Source organism: Benincasa hispida, chromosome 12, assembly GCF_009727055.1.
Source record: "Benincasa hispida cultivar B227 chromosome 12, ASM972705v1, whole genome shotgun sequence".
NCBI classification, from domain to species: Eukaryota; Viridiplantae; Streptophyta; class Magnoliopsida; order Cucurbitales; family Cucurbitaceae; genus Benincasa; species Benincasa hispida.
Window position 1 is genome coordinate 29636137 of NC_052360.1, and position 18165 is coordinate 29654301.

General features: G+C 30.5%; 1 protein-coding gene across 1 annotated transcript; it reads right to left on the reverse strand.

Moving 5' to 3' along the window:
- Positions 1-329: 329 nt before the first annotated feature.
- LOC120092758 lies at positions 330-2156 on the reverse strand. Its single transcript, XM_039050946.1, has 2 exons — positions 1990-2156; positions 330-656 (listed from the first exon to the last, which is right to left on the reverse strand). Exons 1-2 carry the CDS (start codon positions 2106-2108, stop codon positions 365-367), a joined length of 411 nt encoding a protein of 136 aa, XP_038906874.1. The 5' UTR covers positions 2109-2156; the 3' UTR covers positions 330-364.
- Between the last annotated feature and the right edge of the window lie 16009 nt (positions 2157-18165).

Sequence of the window (18165 nt, forward strand, 5' to 3'; positions counted from 1 at the left end):
GGGTCATACTCGTAGTGTCACAAGGATAAGATACCCAGCCTTATCCATCTACTACAGACCATTTAGGTTATCACTTAAATATGATCCACTAATATGTCTCCACATACATGTTTAAGTTACAATGATAACATTGGATGTTAGTTTATTGGTTTGTGGTTAATGCAACTAAACTATCAAATATTTTATAGACAAAGTGAATAAAATATCATATATTTTATAAGTCACATAATGAGTTTGTTCATACAATGTTTACAAACTATAGTACTCTACGAGATTTAGGGCATTAACCCCAACAATCTCCCCTTTGACCTAAAGCTAGTGAGGTGTACAATATAATAAAAGTACAAAATACACACATAATAAACTAGGGCATAACACGCCCAGTATAACAGAGGTCCTGTGCCATCTGAATTAAACCAAGTTTTAGCTCGAAATTACTGGCATTAATTGGGGTTTCAGCAATGCCCATCTGGGTTGTAGGGACAACTGGTTCGAAATAATCTCTGATAGTTCTAACAGCTTCTCCTTGGTCTCCCAAGACGTCGAACTCAACTCTTCTTTTCCTTGTTACTCTTTTTAAAATCCGTTCAAATTCTGGATCATAAGTTACAAGTTCAGTCTGTTGAATTCTTCGCATACATAGGATTCTGCAAAAACTACAAAAAAAACAAAAAACAAAAATGTCCAAATTAAGATTAACTTAGTCTTTAGCAATATTAAGCTTGGGAAAAAAAAAATTCTTGCCAGTCCCTTACAATGACCCCAAAAACTCTACAGTATGCGCAAATGCACGCAATTGAAGTAATAAATCCCAAATAAGGTATTGTCCTCAAGGACCGGCTTGAGTAAAATTTTCCTAACTTAACTATCACAATTCTTCGTCAATTTTATCCAGGCAACCAAAAAAAGATTTTTATCTATAACTAGTTGAGGATAATATGGTCCCAACCTCATAATAATTTTTTACAAACAAGCATTGAGAATAAGATCTATAAGATCAACGCACTCGTAAGTATGGTCAAACAACTTCTTCTCGTCAACAATGATCCTTTTAATTATATACTTCCACATGCTGGAACCTTTTTCAGTATGAAAGGACACAACATCTAAAGGCATAGGGGAAACATTTGAAGAGGTTGTCTCTTTGGCCTTTGCTTTCACAGAAGTATGAGTTACATGAACATGACTAGTATATTCATTCTCTGCATTGCTTTTTAAACCCCAGTCTCGAGAGGAGACATTCACATCCTCAGAAGGAGATTTTTCAGAAAAATATTCAGATGTCTCAGGTGAAGCTGAATCAACATCTTTAACATCTATGTTTTCCTTGGATTTTAAATCAGACAGAGGAGAGTCATCGTCAGAGCTAGGTTCTTTCTCACAATTTTGTTTTTGAGTCGCAAGGTTAGTACCTTTTGCGAACCCAACAACATGATCCTCAATATCATTAGTAATCTTTGCAATATCAACAAGTTCACCAAACAAAGTTCCTTATTCAACCATTAAAAATATCACAAGAGTTTTAACTACCTCTTCACTAGATGAATTCAATTCACTAGTTATATTACCTTGAACATTCATATCAACAGAAACATTTTCCAATTCACTAATCATCGAAAGAGTAGTCACAGAAGCAAGAGTTTCATAAAAACCTTCGTCAACAGTATCAGTTAAGATATTCTCATCAGACACTATATATAGCACCTTCTTTTTCAGTTATAATAGAATCAGGAAAATTAGGACAAATATCAACCGTAGTAGAAGCAAGTAAAACAACATCAGCTAAACTACTTTCTAAAACCCTAACTTCCTCTTGGAAAACAGAAGAAGAATCGACATTACCTTGAACAACTTCTTAGGGTTTCTACGAAAGGCTATAAATTCATACATGTGACCAGATGAGTCACTAGAAGTAGTTTTCTCATTGTCCAGACGAATTTCAATTCCAGAACCCACAAGATCCGTCATAGTTAAGGCAGATGCACTGACCTTTTCTTTTCCTTTCTCCTCAGCAAAGATATCGGCACCAGATCGTCTTCCTTTAGCAAAAGAAAGGGGAACACAAATTTCTTCGCTTGAAATAGGAAGCCCCTAAAAGCAAACACCATATTTGTTTATGGTGGATGGAGAACCATCCTTCTTTACATGCAACTTCCTTTTAGCTTTTTCCTTGACCCTCACCATCTTTGCTTCAGAAGTAAGAGTACCTTGTCTAGTACTCACCATCAGGATTAACTTTACATCGCATGCAAACAAAAAGATGAAGAGGGACAATTGAGAAAGATAGAAGCCCACGATATCTCTAGAGAACCTGTTACAGAATAATTGCCAATACTAATAATTCAAAATGAAATTTGAAATTAAAGGATAATTAACCATGCACGCACCCTCAACAGCTATAATTAAGTCGATTATTAAATTGATTTGACATTTGGGCTTACAACCTTCATGGGCCAAATTCCTTTCCAGACTTGCTCAGTCAATTAATTGCTATGCTTTTAACACACAGAGGCCCAAAGCAGTTCTCAGGGCCTCCAATCAGACAGTATCCAATGCCTTTGTAAAAGTGTTTGCGATTTGGTTCTTAGTGCTAATGTGTTTCAACATGATTTGTTTACTTTCATGAGGTCTCAAATAAAATGATGTCGGATGTTAATATGTTTAGTACGACTGTGCTAGACTGATGTTTTTGATATATTAAAAGCACTCATATTGCCACAGTATAGAGTTATGACATCCTGTAGGACATCATACTCTTGTAACATTTGCTTCATCCATATTAACTGAGTGCAGCTACTCTCAGCAACAATATATTCAGCTTCTGCTGTCCACAAAGAAACACAACTTTTTTTCTTTCTGAACCACAAAATCAAGTTTTTTTCCTAACAGGAAGCAACTTCCAATGCTGCTCTTTCTGTGCTTAGAGCTTCCAATCCAATCAGCATCCTAGTAACCAGTGAAAGAGCTACTTATATAAAAAAATATATAATAAGCCATAATCGTTCATGCCATTGATGTATTTGATTATCCTTTTAGCACTAAGTAGTGATTGGTTTTAGGATAGGACTGATATTTGGCACAAACAGTAACAACAAATTTAATATCTAGTTTGCTGGCTATTATATACAGTAGGCTTCCAATAATGCTTCTGTACATACTCTCACCAACTTAAGTTCCTTTTGAATCTTTGGAGATTTTAGACGAGTGGAAGCAAGAGTTCGTTTAATATTGGACTTTTCATACCAGGCTCTGGGTACCTGTTTAAGCCCATTGAGAGCCTTTTTGAGTTTATACATATACATAGGATGAGAAGAATCCACAATCCTTTGGGGTGCTAAACATACACTTCCTCATTCAGATATTCGTTAAGGAAAACACTCTTTATGCCCATTTGATACAGTTTAAATCTCAGAAGACAAGATATTCCATTTGCTTTATTGCTTGTGCACATTATTATGATCATTGGTGATATATTCATTTAGGATCTTACGTGTTTGAGATGATGTAGAAGGAAAATAAACATGATTTTTTACCCTTTTTAAAAATTTGTCTTCTTATTTTTCATGCATATTTGAGTTCTTTGTCCACCTATCCTATGTCTTATATGCTGAGAGTTGCTTTGTAGAGCCTATATTTTTGCTGTCACCGCGAAAAACCTTAAAAATAGGATTAAAGTCTTCTAACTTCAATTTAGTAATATGTGCACAAGGAATAAACCAACCAATTTTTCCACTTAATAAGAAAAAAAAGAGAAAAAAGAGAAAAGTAAGAAATGATATGAAACAAATTTCTAATAAAGAGAGGTTTACCCCGCTCTTTTAGGAGCATGATTAACCTGGGATGGTTATGAAACCCGTAGTTTGCCTTTGAGCTAAAGTGTTCCTGAGAAATGAGTAGCTTAGACACCTTTAAAGAAACTCAGCCCGTAGTTGGATATCTTTCACATAACCTCGTGTGGGCAAGCTAAAACGAAAGAAGTTTTTCTGGAAAATATCTCCTCTCCATTTGCTTAGAAAATAAAAAGGATAACAAGAAATGAAGTTGGTTTTTTCTTTTTGCATTTATGTATTTCTGTATTGTTCAGGATGATCAAGAATTAAATTGGGGGTGTTTGATAGCACCACAAAAATGTTATCTTTTCTAGCTTAATTCAAGCTCGTTTATGGATTTTATGTGTTTATTATGCTAGTTTGTAATTATTTAGAAACTAAGAGATAGAATGGACCATTGGAGCTGAACTCGGATGAAAATTGGGTTTATGTCATAAAACTCGTTGTTTGTAAACAATAAACTCATTTTGTAAATCAATAAAGTTGTTATTGAATATATGAATTGCTTATTTCGTTTTAGAAATAAGTCCAATAAACTAAAAAGATCCATGACTATTATATGAGTACTTGAACTTTATGTGGAGACATAAAAATGGATCAGGTTCGAGTAAATAGTGAAAAATGATCTATATTATATGAATAAAGTTGGGTGCCTTATTCTGGTAACACCATCGGATGCGGCCCACTCTATAGTTGTTACAAGAAGTTGTAAAGTGCTACAAACAAAGTGATCCTGATTTGTACATGTAGTGACATGAGGAGTGGGGGCATCCTGTGTAATGAGTTTGCACAAGATCGAACCATGAAATAAGTTACTCTTACTTTATAACGCTGTTTACTATTTAAGACTGACTATTTCAAAACAATGACCTAGGTAACTTAACCTTAATTCTAAGCTAACTATGAACTCCTGTCTATTTAGGATTATCCTTAGATTTGTATAGGTAAGGGTTGGCTCAACAGTGCCAACTCAATAAGCCTTTCATTTCAAGGGTAAGACTGGGTAGATGGCTGGGGACATTGGGTGCAAGATGAAATTTACTCCTACCTGCTTTTAGGGATAGTAAAGAGGTTGTTCCCTTAAGTGCTGACTCCGGGTCTTGAACAAGGGACCCCACTCTCTCATTGGCCCAAGAGGGATTCGGTTTGATGATCGGATCACAAACCAATTGTTCATTAGAGGGTCAGTGGGACTTAAGGAAGAATAGGTAATCTCGAGGGTAAAACAACCTTTTGACCCAGTAGTTATTACGAACAACCTATGTAGGGTTAACTTACTAATCATGGTTATATCGAGTGAACACAATATCTCTATAGTGAGGGGAGAGCAACTCTAGGCTTTAGTGGAGTGACCCAGTAGTTAACAAATGGGGGTGAATTCGGTGTAAAGAGTTTAGCCCATTAATCTTGGATCGTTGGAGTTCATGATCTGTAGGTCCACTAGGTCCTCCTACTAGCTCACAAACGGATTAGCCTTAGAGTAGCGTAATAAGTTGATTTGAATCTTTCAAATTAGAATTAAGGAAATTAGTAATTATATATGATATAATTACACGTTTAATTTTGGAATTAAACTAAATTGGAGAATCGATTAATATTTAAATATGATTTAAATATTAAATTCATGAATAAAGATTCATGGTAATGGAATTGGTGACGAATTAATCTAATATTTGATATTAAATTAATAAAATTAATAAAATTGTTTAATTAATTTATTGATTTTATTACAAAATTAATTATTGAATTAATATTTTGTAAAATTAATAAAATTCTATTTTTTAATTGAAATGATTTTTTATTTTGGAAATCAAAATTAAAAAGAAAAATCAAAGGAAATTTGAATATGAAAAAAATCTCAAAAGTGGGATTTTTCCATTTTCAAATTGTAGCAGCTCACACATAATTCCATTTTTCCTCAGCTCAATTATTCAAGCATGAGTTGTGATTCATGCAAGGTTGTTAGTTGCATAAAAGTCAGGCAATATAAAGCTGAAATTTTGAGTGGAATGAGCAGAGCAATCATTGCTGAAGGTTGAGAATTTGTGTTTGAAGAAGCGTTCTTCACATTATGTAAAACTAGTAACCTCCTCTCCAATTCCCTTCTATTCAAGCTTGTTTTGAGTCTCGCAACTCAATCTAAGGCTCCAAGAGAATAGTAGGAAGACCTTGTGGTGGTTCACATCCAAAGAATAAGGAGATTGCAGCTAAAGATCATAATTCAATAGGCAATTCAAAGGTTATTGTTGAAACTTTGTTTTAGTTTATGAGCATGCTTAGTTTGAAGCCAAAATTAATGAATTAGAATGCTTAATGCTCCTGTTTTGCTTCCGTTACTTGCTTCCTAAATCCAACAAATCGATCAAATTGGAACTTTGTAGCAGTAATCGTGAAAAAATGGGATAAAATGACCAAATTGCCCTTGGCACTGGTGCAGTGACACTACACCAGACTCCCAAAGGCAATAACTGCTATATTAGGGAGCGCCAGCATCATGGTGCTCTAAATATTGACAGACAGATATAAGGCATATGCACGTTTGGCACTGCATGAAGTGCAGAAGCACCCGAGGCCTACGCTATGATAACTCGCAAGAGTGTCACGACATTGCTCCTCAACAACATGGCGTCAAAACTTTTATATATATATGATTTCAACTGTTTTGGGTCATTCCATGCCCGATTTTGGTGATTCCAGTCATAAGTTCTCTGTATTTTCTTCTTCCCAACACTTATCTTCTTGTATTTTCATTTATTTCAACTCCAATACTCATCTTCCCACATTATGAGTAGCTAAAGTAAGTTCTTTTAGCTTAGAGTAGGATTGAAATCCATTATATCTTGGTTGGGAGACTTGAATTTTCAATTTTATGATGTATGCTTGCTGAATTCTCTATTCTTGAATGATATTTGAATTTCTATGCATTGAATTTATGGGTTTTTGGTAAACTCTCATTTATTCTTTGGTTGCTAGAGATTAGGACTATATCTATTGTGTTTTTAATCTCAAAAGGCAAGGGTTAAAGCATGCTTTGATTTGAGTTAGGTTGTTTAAAATAGTTTTTTCACAAACATTGCATGATTAGCTAATTTAAAAAATAAATCGATTGATAATTTAGACTAAATCAATTGATAACTTAGGCTAACCAGGTTATTAAATTGACTTAGCTAGATTACCTCTCTTAATGTGGGTACTTAAGTAATATGGACACCAATGAACCCAATTAGTTAGGCACCTAGGTTGATTAAGGAACTAATCAATACATTAGGACATGTAACTTTGGTTTTCTAGGGTGCATGAGCTAAGTTTAAAACAAGCAAGCATTGCATGAATTAGAAGTTCTATGATCTACCAAGTGAACGTGTGGATTCCAAATACCTAGGCTATGATTTTTGATCGAATTAATTTCCTTTTAATTACGCTTTTAAATTCATGTTATTTAATTTCAATTGCCAACAAAATAACCAATTCCCCTATGACCACTCGAATTCATCAATACACTTTAACATCTCAAGATTCCCTATGGAGACGACCCAATCTTATCACTTATACTACGTTGTAATGTAAATAAAATAGATTAGAGTTACAAATTTATTTGATTAGTGGACTTTTGGGAGCAACATAAAAAAGCTGCTATAAAAAATGCCTAGAACTTCCACTATCAAAGTACCAATCTCCTTTGGTAGAAGGTTTGAGAGATGTCAAGACAACATTGCATTTATTCTAAACATTCTTCACTCTCCATACCTGTTTTAATTTTGGCTCTCTTTAATATCTGTATCGAGAGTAGCGAGGAATGTTGATTGAGTTTGTAGATCTGTGAAGCATCTCTGATAACTAATAAAAAAATGGTCATATGTGACTCAATCTTCCACAATAGTGACAAATCCATCTTAGTCTGTAGAATTTGTTGACTTCCCATTTTGAATTACTGGAGGACGTTTCTGTAATGCCATATGAATATGGATTCTGAGCTCCAACAAACTCAATCTTTTGCTTCCCTTTGAGATGAGATTGTCTACTGAACTGACTATCACCTTTTGAAAAACCAAGCTCAGAGTTATCACCAATTGTCTTTCCTTTTATCAATATTTCTCCAATGTCTCAGTATTAGTGTTCGCACTCCGACATTTTTATAGTTCTCACTTCAAATTAGCAATGATAGACATAAGTTTGTGATTGTCTGCCATCAAAGACTCAATTCTTTCTTCCTGTATGTCAAGGACTTTCAGATCATCTTGTCATTTGCTAAAAAGAGCTTGATAAGAAGGATCAGTAGACATATGTTAAACATCGCTAGTATCAGTTCCTAGAAATACATCATATTCTGTAATCTCACATGACGAGGTTTCAGATGAGATGTTACTAACAAGTGCTTTGATATCTTCTTTTGAGTCACTTTTTTCTTCATATCCATCATCAGACAGTGTTATAACGTAGTTTTTACTCTGTTTCTTTAGAAAATTAGAACATTTTGTTTGAAGATTTCTATTTTTGAAAGCTAGTAGAGCCTGACTTATCAACTTCCTTCTTGCCACCGTTGATCCTGAATTGTTTAAAGAGGAGAGAGCCACCGAACTTATTGTTTTTAGAGTTAATTACCTGATCTTTTTTCGAACCGTTTGAGGACTCGATTGAATTGCTTCGAAAGCTATGAAATAGACTCTGCTAGGGATTCTTCAGATCTCTATCTGGATCATCATGCTCTTCTTCAATTTAGGATTACAGAGTAATTTCTTTATTCTTCTTTTCGTGTTTGCCATCTAAAGACATCTCAAAAGTGAGCAACGAGCCAAATAATTCATCTACTTTTAAGGTTATTATGTCTTGGGCTTCCTTGATAGTTGTAACTTTCATATCAAATTTCTTAGATAGAGACATAAGCTCCTTTCGTATTGTGAAATTTTCTCTTCTAGAGTAAATGACTCATTTGCGATGTCTAGTAACCGAACATTGAATTCAACAATTGATTCATCATTGTACATTTTAAGATTCCTAAACTTTGAAGTCAACAATTGTAGCCTTGACATTTTAACTTTTGAAGTTCCTTCCTGAGCAACAAATAGGATATCCCACACATCCTGTCCAGCGATGCAAGTACTAATCGATCAGAATATGTTGTGATCAGCACCATTAAATATGGCATTCAATGCCTGAGAGTTCTCTAACGATGCTTCACGTTCAGCTTTGGACCACTGTAATTCAAGTTTCAAGATTTCCTTTCCATCAAAGTTTTTTATGATTGGTGGGGAATGGGGGAGGGAGTGGGGGAAAAATTTTCCGTGAGCTAAACGGGGACGGGGAATGCATTCCCCGCTCCCGCCCCCACCCCGTACCGTTCCCCGCTTCTGTCCCGATTAGCTTTTACATATTTCTTTAGTATAATTATCTAATGCTATGTTATTATTATTATTATTTATACATTTAAATTTCAAATTTGATTATTTTATTGGGAAAGATAATGAATATGTTTCAATTGAATATTTAAATTTAGATTATATATGTGAATAATTTGATTTATATTTATTTCTTTCTACTAAAAAAATTAATTAGCTTTTTTAGGCCAAAATTTGAGTAATATATCTTTAAATTCAAATTGTCATGTAAAACTAACTATAATAAACAATTTGTGATAACGTTAATTATTTAATTAAAATTTGTTCACATTAGTGATTTAAATTAATTGACTTTTTACAAAAAAAAAAAAAAAAAAAAGATAACGGGGAAAAATTTCTTGTGGGGAACCCGATCTCCGTCAAAAATTTCACGGATAGGGAATGAAATGGGGAGCGGGGATGGGGAATGACATCTCCGGGCCCGCCTAGCCCTATGGACATATGTACCTATTTCTACAACAATTAAGTTGGAGGGTATAATTTTAACATTTGTATAAGTTTGAGAGCTCAATTTTTACAATCGAAAAGTTTGAGAGTATAATTACAACTACCACGCCTCAAGGGTAATTTTTGCAATTGTCCTTTTTCTTTAATATATTTATTAATAAATATATGATAAAAACATCTTTTTGGTCCTTGAAATTTTAAAAATAGGTGCATGTAATCTTTCATGTATGGTTTTTTTATAAAAAAAAAAAAAAAAAAGCACAAGTTCAAACAAAAAAAAAAAAGGTTATAAAACAGGATCTTAGAAAGTATTTTAAATCATAGAGCATACTTTCATAAATCCAAAAATTTTATCTCAAAAAATGCATTTTTAATTTTTTTCAATATAACAAAATTCATGTTTGAACTTGTGCTTGTTTTCTCATAGTTATTGTATACATTTATGTGTTTTTCCTAAAAGGAAAATTATGAATTCATAGTCATGTTCCAAAAGCAATAACAAATTACTTTTTAGGTCCTATTTATAATTCTTTTGGTTTTAAATTTTTATAAGTTTTTAAAAATTAAACTTATTGTCTTACAATATATATCATGATTTTCATATATTTTTTTAACTAAACACTTAAATTATTATTTTTTTAAAAAATAAAAACTAAGCAATACAATAATTAACCCAAAAAACAAGTTTTAATTTAAGAAAAACTCCTTTTTCTAGTTTTTAAATTTTGGTTTGACTTTTTAAAACACTCTTAATAATAGATAATAAAACAAAGAAATCAATAAATTTATTGAACGTGGTGTTGTTTAAAAGTTTAATTTTAAAAATAAAAAATAAATAAACAAAATAGTTAGATAATAAAACAAAGAAATCAATAAATTTGTCACTCTTCAAAACTTTATAAACTAAGATGAACCAAAAGTATGAAATGTAGGAATTTAATTAAAACATTTTAAATCACTTATAAATAAAAGAAAAAATATCAATTTATAATCAAACTTTTGGAGTTGTTTATATGCACTTTATATGACTTGATTTGATTTGGGATGCTTTTAGTTTTTAATGTTTTATATTCATATGCATATATGCCCTTCATTTTCATAAGCATTATTTGCTTTGATCGATCGTTTCATGCTATATAATTAATATTTTATTATATATTTCATTTGTCAAATAAATACTTTTTAGAAAGTCTAATTGTTCTATTTAGATTCTCTTATATTTTCAAAATATCTATTTCATTGTTATGGTTATTTTTTTAAAAATTTAATCGTTGGTATAAGAATAACATGGCTTAAGATGTTTGACATGGACATCTATAGCTCTAACTTGGTTATTGGGTGCCTAGATTTTAGTGGTAAAATCATAACAATTGAAAAACGATTTTTTTTTCAAAGTTTGATGATTAAACTAGAACAATTGAGACACCAATCAAATCATTTGGTCATTGTCCGATAATCATTTTATTTTTTGAAAATTAAATCTATGAACAATATTTTTATCTTCTAATTTTTTCCTATGTTATCTATTTTTCATTAATGGTTTACAAAATCAAACTAAATTTTGAGAAATAAAAAAAAATAGCTTTCAAAAAGTTGTTTTTGCTTTTGGAATTTGGTTAAAAATTCAATCATTTTACTAAAAAAAATATGTAAATTATTATAAGAAATATGGATGATATAGATTTAATTTAAAAAAAAATAAAAAATCAAATGATTACCAAATGGGACCTTAATTTTTAGTTCTTTAGGCTCCGTTTGATAACCATTATGTTCTTTGCTTTTGTTTTTAAAAATTAAGTCTATGAACACTACTTTTACCTCAAAATTTCTTTGTTATCTACTTTTTATCAATTGTTTAAAAAATCAGACTAAATTTTGAGAACTAAAAAAAGTAACTTTAGAAAAGTTGTTTTTGTTTTTTGAATTTGGCTAAGAATTCAACCATTGTACTTAAAGAAAATACAAATCATTATACGAAATGTGGATGATATAGGTTTAATTTTATAAAAACAAAAACAAAAAGTCAAATGGTTACCAAACAGACCTTAGTTTTTTAAAATTAACTCTATAAAAATCTCTTCTACCTCTAAGAAATCGACTAAAAAAATATTTTTTTAAAAACTTGTATTGTTTTAGAATTTAGCCAAAAAAATCCACTCTTCTACTTAAAAAAAATGAAAACTATTATAAAAAAAATTAGAAAAAATAGGTTTGATTTTTAAAAACCAAAAACTACAAATCAAATAGAATAAAATAGAAAAACTACAAATCAAATAGAATCAAATAGAACCTAAATTAATTATTTTGGTAATTATATACACTCTATTGTCCTCATATTTTGTGATTATATATACTTTATTAGTTCTAACTCTTGGAATACTATAGATTATTACTTGAGGATAGTGTGTATTTGCTTTAAGAGTTGGCTTCTTCTCCAAGGAATTGCAATTTAGTAGCAATCAATGGACATACCAAATTATGGATGAGAGTTGAATATTATTAGATAATCGCAGTGACATGTCCAGATATTTAGATATTCTTTATTAACAAATATTAACATTTTAATTTCTTAGAAATTATTTAATTGAGAAATTTTATTCATTAAAGGTAAAATTCAGACTTGATTAAAAACCAATTGAAAATTACCAAGGATAAAAATATCCATGGATATGTCAATATATCTGTTGATATATATATATGTATATTGAAGAGTTCGATATCAATATTAAATATCTATGGATATCTCAAACATTTTTTTATACATATTCGTAAAACATAAAAATGTCTTCTATCTTGTCCAATATGAATATCACTAATAATAATATCCATAACTTAATTTTGGAGTAAAAATAATATAATATAAATCTAAATAAATTTTACCAAATTTCGTGACTTACATAAATATCCATCAATATCAATATTATCGAGTATAATATTTTGCTTAAACTTTTAAAATACAGCAATAACATGGGAAATCATTTTTATTTTTACAATGCTTATTGGGATTAAAATAAAAGAATCTATAGGTGTTGGTTATTTTTAAAGTATTTTTTTTACTACGTGGATTAGATCGAACCATCGTCAGCACTTATCAAATTTTAAAAAGATAAAAAGGAAATTATTCGTGTATGGCATGAAGAATGCCATGTTTTAAAGTCAGATTTAATTTATGTTCTAAAGGAATTAACCACAAGTTAATCTAAAATTTTGTGAATTATTAATACGTATATTTTGCATAAAGTTGTAAATTACAACATACCACATAACATGTCAAATTATATTTATACTCTTTTATTGAATTTAAAATACCTCATGATTTTTTATTTTGTTAATAATGCGTGGGACATGAGAAAATCAAATATTTGATGTTGAGATTAATAATACAAATACAATATCGATTGAATTATGCTCATTTTGATATTTTATAATTGGTTATTAATTTGTCAATGGAGGTAGATTTCATGAAGATATACACATCATCTCCAATTTTATTTTGCAATGTTTAACTATTTTTTTTTCTGGCTGAGATTTTACAGGGATAAATATTCGAAGGTACATGCATAAAAAAATATAAAAATTGTTAAATTTTAATTAAAATTTATTTCGTTTTTTCTTTCATAAATTATGAAAAATAAATCGCAAGGAATAAAGTGAATTTTTATACAATGTAAAAAAATAAAAGTGGATTAATTAATTTATTTTAATAAAAATAGCAAAAGTGGAACGTTTAAATTTTAAAAGCTAAAGAAGTAAAATAAAATCAAAGTTTAAAGGAAAAAATAAGTGGAAATTTTATGTCTAGTTTGATAATCATTTAAGGGTTATTTGATATTAATTGACTTTTGTAGTAGTGTATTGAGTAGTTCATGTCATGGGGCACAATTTTGCACATAAACTTTTTTATTTATATCTATATATAGTTCTTGATCTTTAAAAAATTTATAATAGGTCCATGAATTATTTATTTTTTATCTAATAAATTCTCCAAATATCAATTTTCCATCCAATAAATCTCTTACACATCCAAAATGTTAAAAACTAAATGTTAAATTAAACATTAAATTTAAATGCATGTTGAATAAATATTATTGGACATATTTAAGAAATTAATGTATCTATTAACTAAAATTTTGAAAATTTAAGGTTCAATTTGAGGAAGAAATAATTTTTTTTTAACATTTTAAATATGTTTGAGCTTAATTTATTAATTTTAAAATTGCAATTTTATAGATCTGTTGGACATTTTTAGTAGTTCATTAGAGTTAAAATTGAAGGCTTAGGAACTTAATCACAATTTTCAAAAATTTAAAGAATAAATTTGTAATTTAACCTCCATATTTTTTTTAAATGATTATTGCATATTTTATCAAAATTTTTAAAATACGCATAACATGAAAATTATATTTATATTATTTATTGTGTGATTTTTTTTATTTGGTTGGTGCATATGGGTTTTATGAAGATATAATTGGTAGGCGGTGGCATGCATGTATGTATATATATATATATATATAAAAGTCTCTAATTTAGTTCAATAAATGTTAATGTTTAAAATAGAATTAGTTAGTTTTTCTACAATAATCAATGAAAATTAATCACAATGAGCAAATTGAACTTTTGTGAGTGAAAAATTTAAAAGCTAAATAAGTAAAATAAAATTAAAGTTCTAAGGACGAATTAAGTAGAAAATTAGACTTGAATCAATGCTTTTACTTCTTTTAAAGAATTTGAATTAATATTTTTTTTATTTTAAATATATGAGAAGGAAAACAAATCTCTAATTTTGAGATTTATAGTACGAGCAATATGACAATTGAGTTATACTCATTTTTTTGCCCAATCAATATTTTAGTGTTTGGATAAAATAACCAAATATATATAATATTCCCCTTTTTATTTTTTAAATATGTATACATATTTTTGTAAATTTTGTATATACATTTAAATACATGTATTTTATTTTTCTTATAACACTAGGAGAAAAATGGGAAGGATTGATTGTTTTTTTTCTCTTGAAATGGAAAGTACAGAAAGTCGACCAGTCATTTATAATAAATGTTAATAATTTCATTGATGATATTTGGATGTATATGGAAATAATTGCGAATATTTTGAAGATAGAAAATACATGGTGCAGGGCAACGAAATCAAATCCATATCCATTGCAACAATTTTTTTTTTTTTTAACAAACTTGTGAGAGGATTTAAAGCTATTTTTTTAGTTTAATCTTTTGAAAAATATAAATTAAAATTTTGTCCATTCTTTATATTGAGTTTTCAAAATATGACCTAATTTACTTCAATATATATTTTCTATGCATGGTGGATACTGAAATTTCATACCAACAATGGATTTGTATATTTTCGAGAGAGAATTAAAGAAACACCATGTAAAATAGAGAAACTCACACCGGTGTGATGCTTGGTCACCAATACTCCAACAATTAAGTCATTAATCATTTAAAGAGAGCTAGAAAGTATAGAAGTCTGAGATATATTTCAGTGTACCTCAAATTGTCACGAGCCCTCTCTATTCTATAAAACAAGGTTCCGTTACGATTATTCGACTAATTAACTTCTCTGGTCATTGATCAAGCCATTACTAACCATTGTGGATCGTAGGATTTAATACACTAGTGATCAAAGCATGTGCGAAAGTTCCACAATTAGGCATAATCTTTACTTTCAATGGGTTGGCTTCCTCTAGCTCTATGGCTGACCCTATGGGTTAGTCTCCATATTTAGCCAAATAAATGTATGATTTGATTGCCGACTCTATGGGTCGATGTCTATATAGCTAAATAAGTATTCACTTTTTCACCTACAATAGGTAATAAATTAAATTTACCCAAAGATATGATGGACTACATACTCTTTATCTCCCTTATTTGATTTAATAAATCTTACCACTACAAGAAATTTGAACTTTTATATCGGTTGGAAAAAACTAAAACGGATGTAAAATGTCGGTTTCTTTAAAAAAAGCGGATCTTAAAATTGACATTGTAAACGTACCTATAATGTCAGTTTAAAACCGACAATAAAGATCCGCCTTTTTTAGGTAGAAAAGGATATATAGGCCACCTAACAACAAAATTAAAATATTAATTCAATAAGTAATATTTAAATAAAATTAATTAATTTTAAACAAAATTAATTCTAACCATTAATTTTATATAATTAATGAAACAATTTTAATTAATTAAATTAATTAAACACCAATTCTTAATATGAGTCCCCATTCATGTTTCTAATATTTAAACCATATTTAAATATTCTCCAACTCTCCAATCTTGTTTAATTCGATAATTAAACATATAATTATATCACATATAATTAACAATTCCTGTAATTTAAATTTGAATGTTTCAAATTCTCTCATCACGCTATTCTAAGGTTTAGTTCGTTTATGAGCTAGTAGGGGACCTAAAGGACCTACAGATCAAGAGCTCTGATGATTCAAGATCAATTAACTAAATTCTTTTAACCAAATTAACCAACACTGTTAACTATCGAGGCATTCCACTAAAGCTCAATAGTTGTACTCTTCTCACTGTAGATATATTTTTGACCATTTGATTTAACCATGATTAATAAGTCGATCCTTCACAGGTTGTTCATATTTACAGCCAGGTCGAAATTATCGTTTTACCCTTGTAATACATCTTGCTCCTTAATTCTCCGTTGATTCACTAATGAATAATTGGTTTATGGTCCTACCAATAAACTGAGTCCTTCTCAGTCATAGAGAAGGCAGGGCCCCTTGTTGAAGACTAGGAGTCAGTACTTAAGGGAACAACCTATCTACTATCCCTGAAAATGAGTAGGAGTGAATTTCATCTTGCAAGATTATATCCCCAGTTATCTACCTGGTCTTACCCTTAAAATGGGAGGCTTATTGAGCATGGATGTTGAGCCACTCTCACCATTACAGATTAAAGGATAATCCCGAATAAACAGGAGTTCATAATTAGGTTAGGATTGAGATTGAGTTACCTTAGGTCATCGAGTTGAAATAATCAGTTTTAATAGTAAATGGTGCTATAAAGAAAAGTGACTATTTCGTGGTCTAGTCTTATGCAAACATCTTTTGGATAGGATGCCCCCACGCACATGTCTCCACATGAACGATTTTGGGATCACATCGTTTGTATCAAATACAAAGCGGGCTGCATCCATAGTGTCCCCAAGATAAGGTACCAAATCTTATCCTTATACTTATAGACTGTTTTGGCTATATACTCAAACTTGATCCTCTTTTATGTCTCTACATAAAGTTTAAGTATTCATGCTATAGCCAGAGGTTCATTAGTTTATTGGATTAGGCTTTACAAATGCAATTTACATGTTCAATAACAACTTTATTGAATAAATCTTAATAACAACTTTATTGCAAATAGGATATGTTTAAAGATTTCAAAGTGCGAGTTTTAAGACATACAACCTAAAAAACTCCCACTTGGACTAAAACTTCAGTGGGTTTACATATATACAAATATATACAATGTTGAGCATGAGATAATAAATACAAATACAATAAACTAGGGCATCAGATACCCATGAGTTCTCCCACTTGCCCTAGGTTTATGAATCTCGTAGTCCTAGTCCAACTAGGTGACCCTCGAACACTTTAGCTGTGAAGGTCTTTGTAAATGAATCAGCTAAATTGTCTTATGAGGCTATTTGCATGACAATCATGTCTCCTCGGTATACTATCTCTCTAATGAGATGGTACTTGTGCTCGATGTGCTTTCCGCACCTATGGCTTCTCGTTTCTTTTGAATTTGTAACTGCTCCACTATTGTCACAATAGAGAGTGATAAGAAAAATATTTGGAATCACTTCCAAATCAGTCAAGAACTTCCTTAGCCATACTGCTTCTTTCGCTGGTTTATATACAACTACATACTCCTCTTCCATGGTGGAGTCAGCAATACAACTTTCCTTTATACTCCTCGATACTATAGCTTCTCCATTTAGAATGAATACTTATCTTGAAGTAGATTTCCTTGAATCCACATTGGTCTGAAAATCAGAATCAATGTATCCTGTAAGACTGAGATCCTTAGCACCATACACAAGCCTATAGTCCCTCGTTTTCCGAAGATACTTGAGGATGTTTTTACGGCAGTCCAATGACCATATCTAGGATTACACTGCTAACTAATTCCAACTGCATAGCACATGTCTGGGCATCTACAAAACATGACATACATCAAACTCCCAACTGCTGATGCATAAGGAATTCGTTTCATAGCCTCAACATCTTGAGGTGTCTTAGGATATTGTTCCTTTGACAGATGAATTCCATGTTTGAAAGGTAGCAGATCCCTCTTGAAATTTTGCATCTTATATCTAGACAACATCTTATCAATATAAGATGCTTGAGATAATACTAAAGTTCTATTCATGCGATTCTGAAATATTTGGATTCCAAGAACATACTATGCATCTCCCAAATCTTTCATTTAAAATTATGATGCTAGGCATCC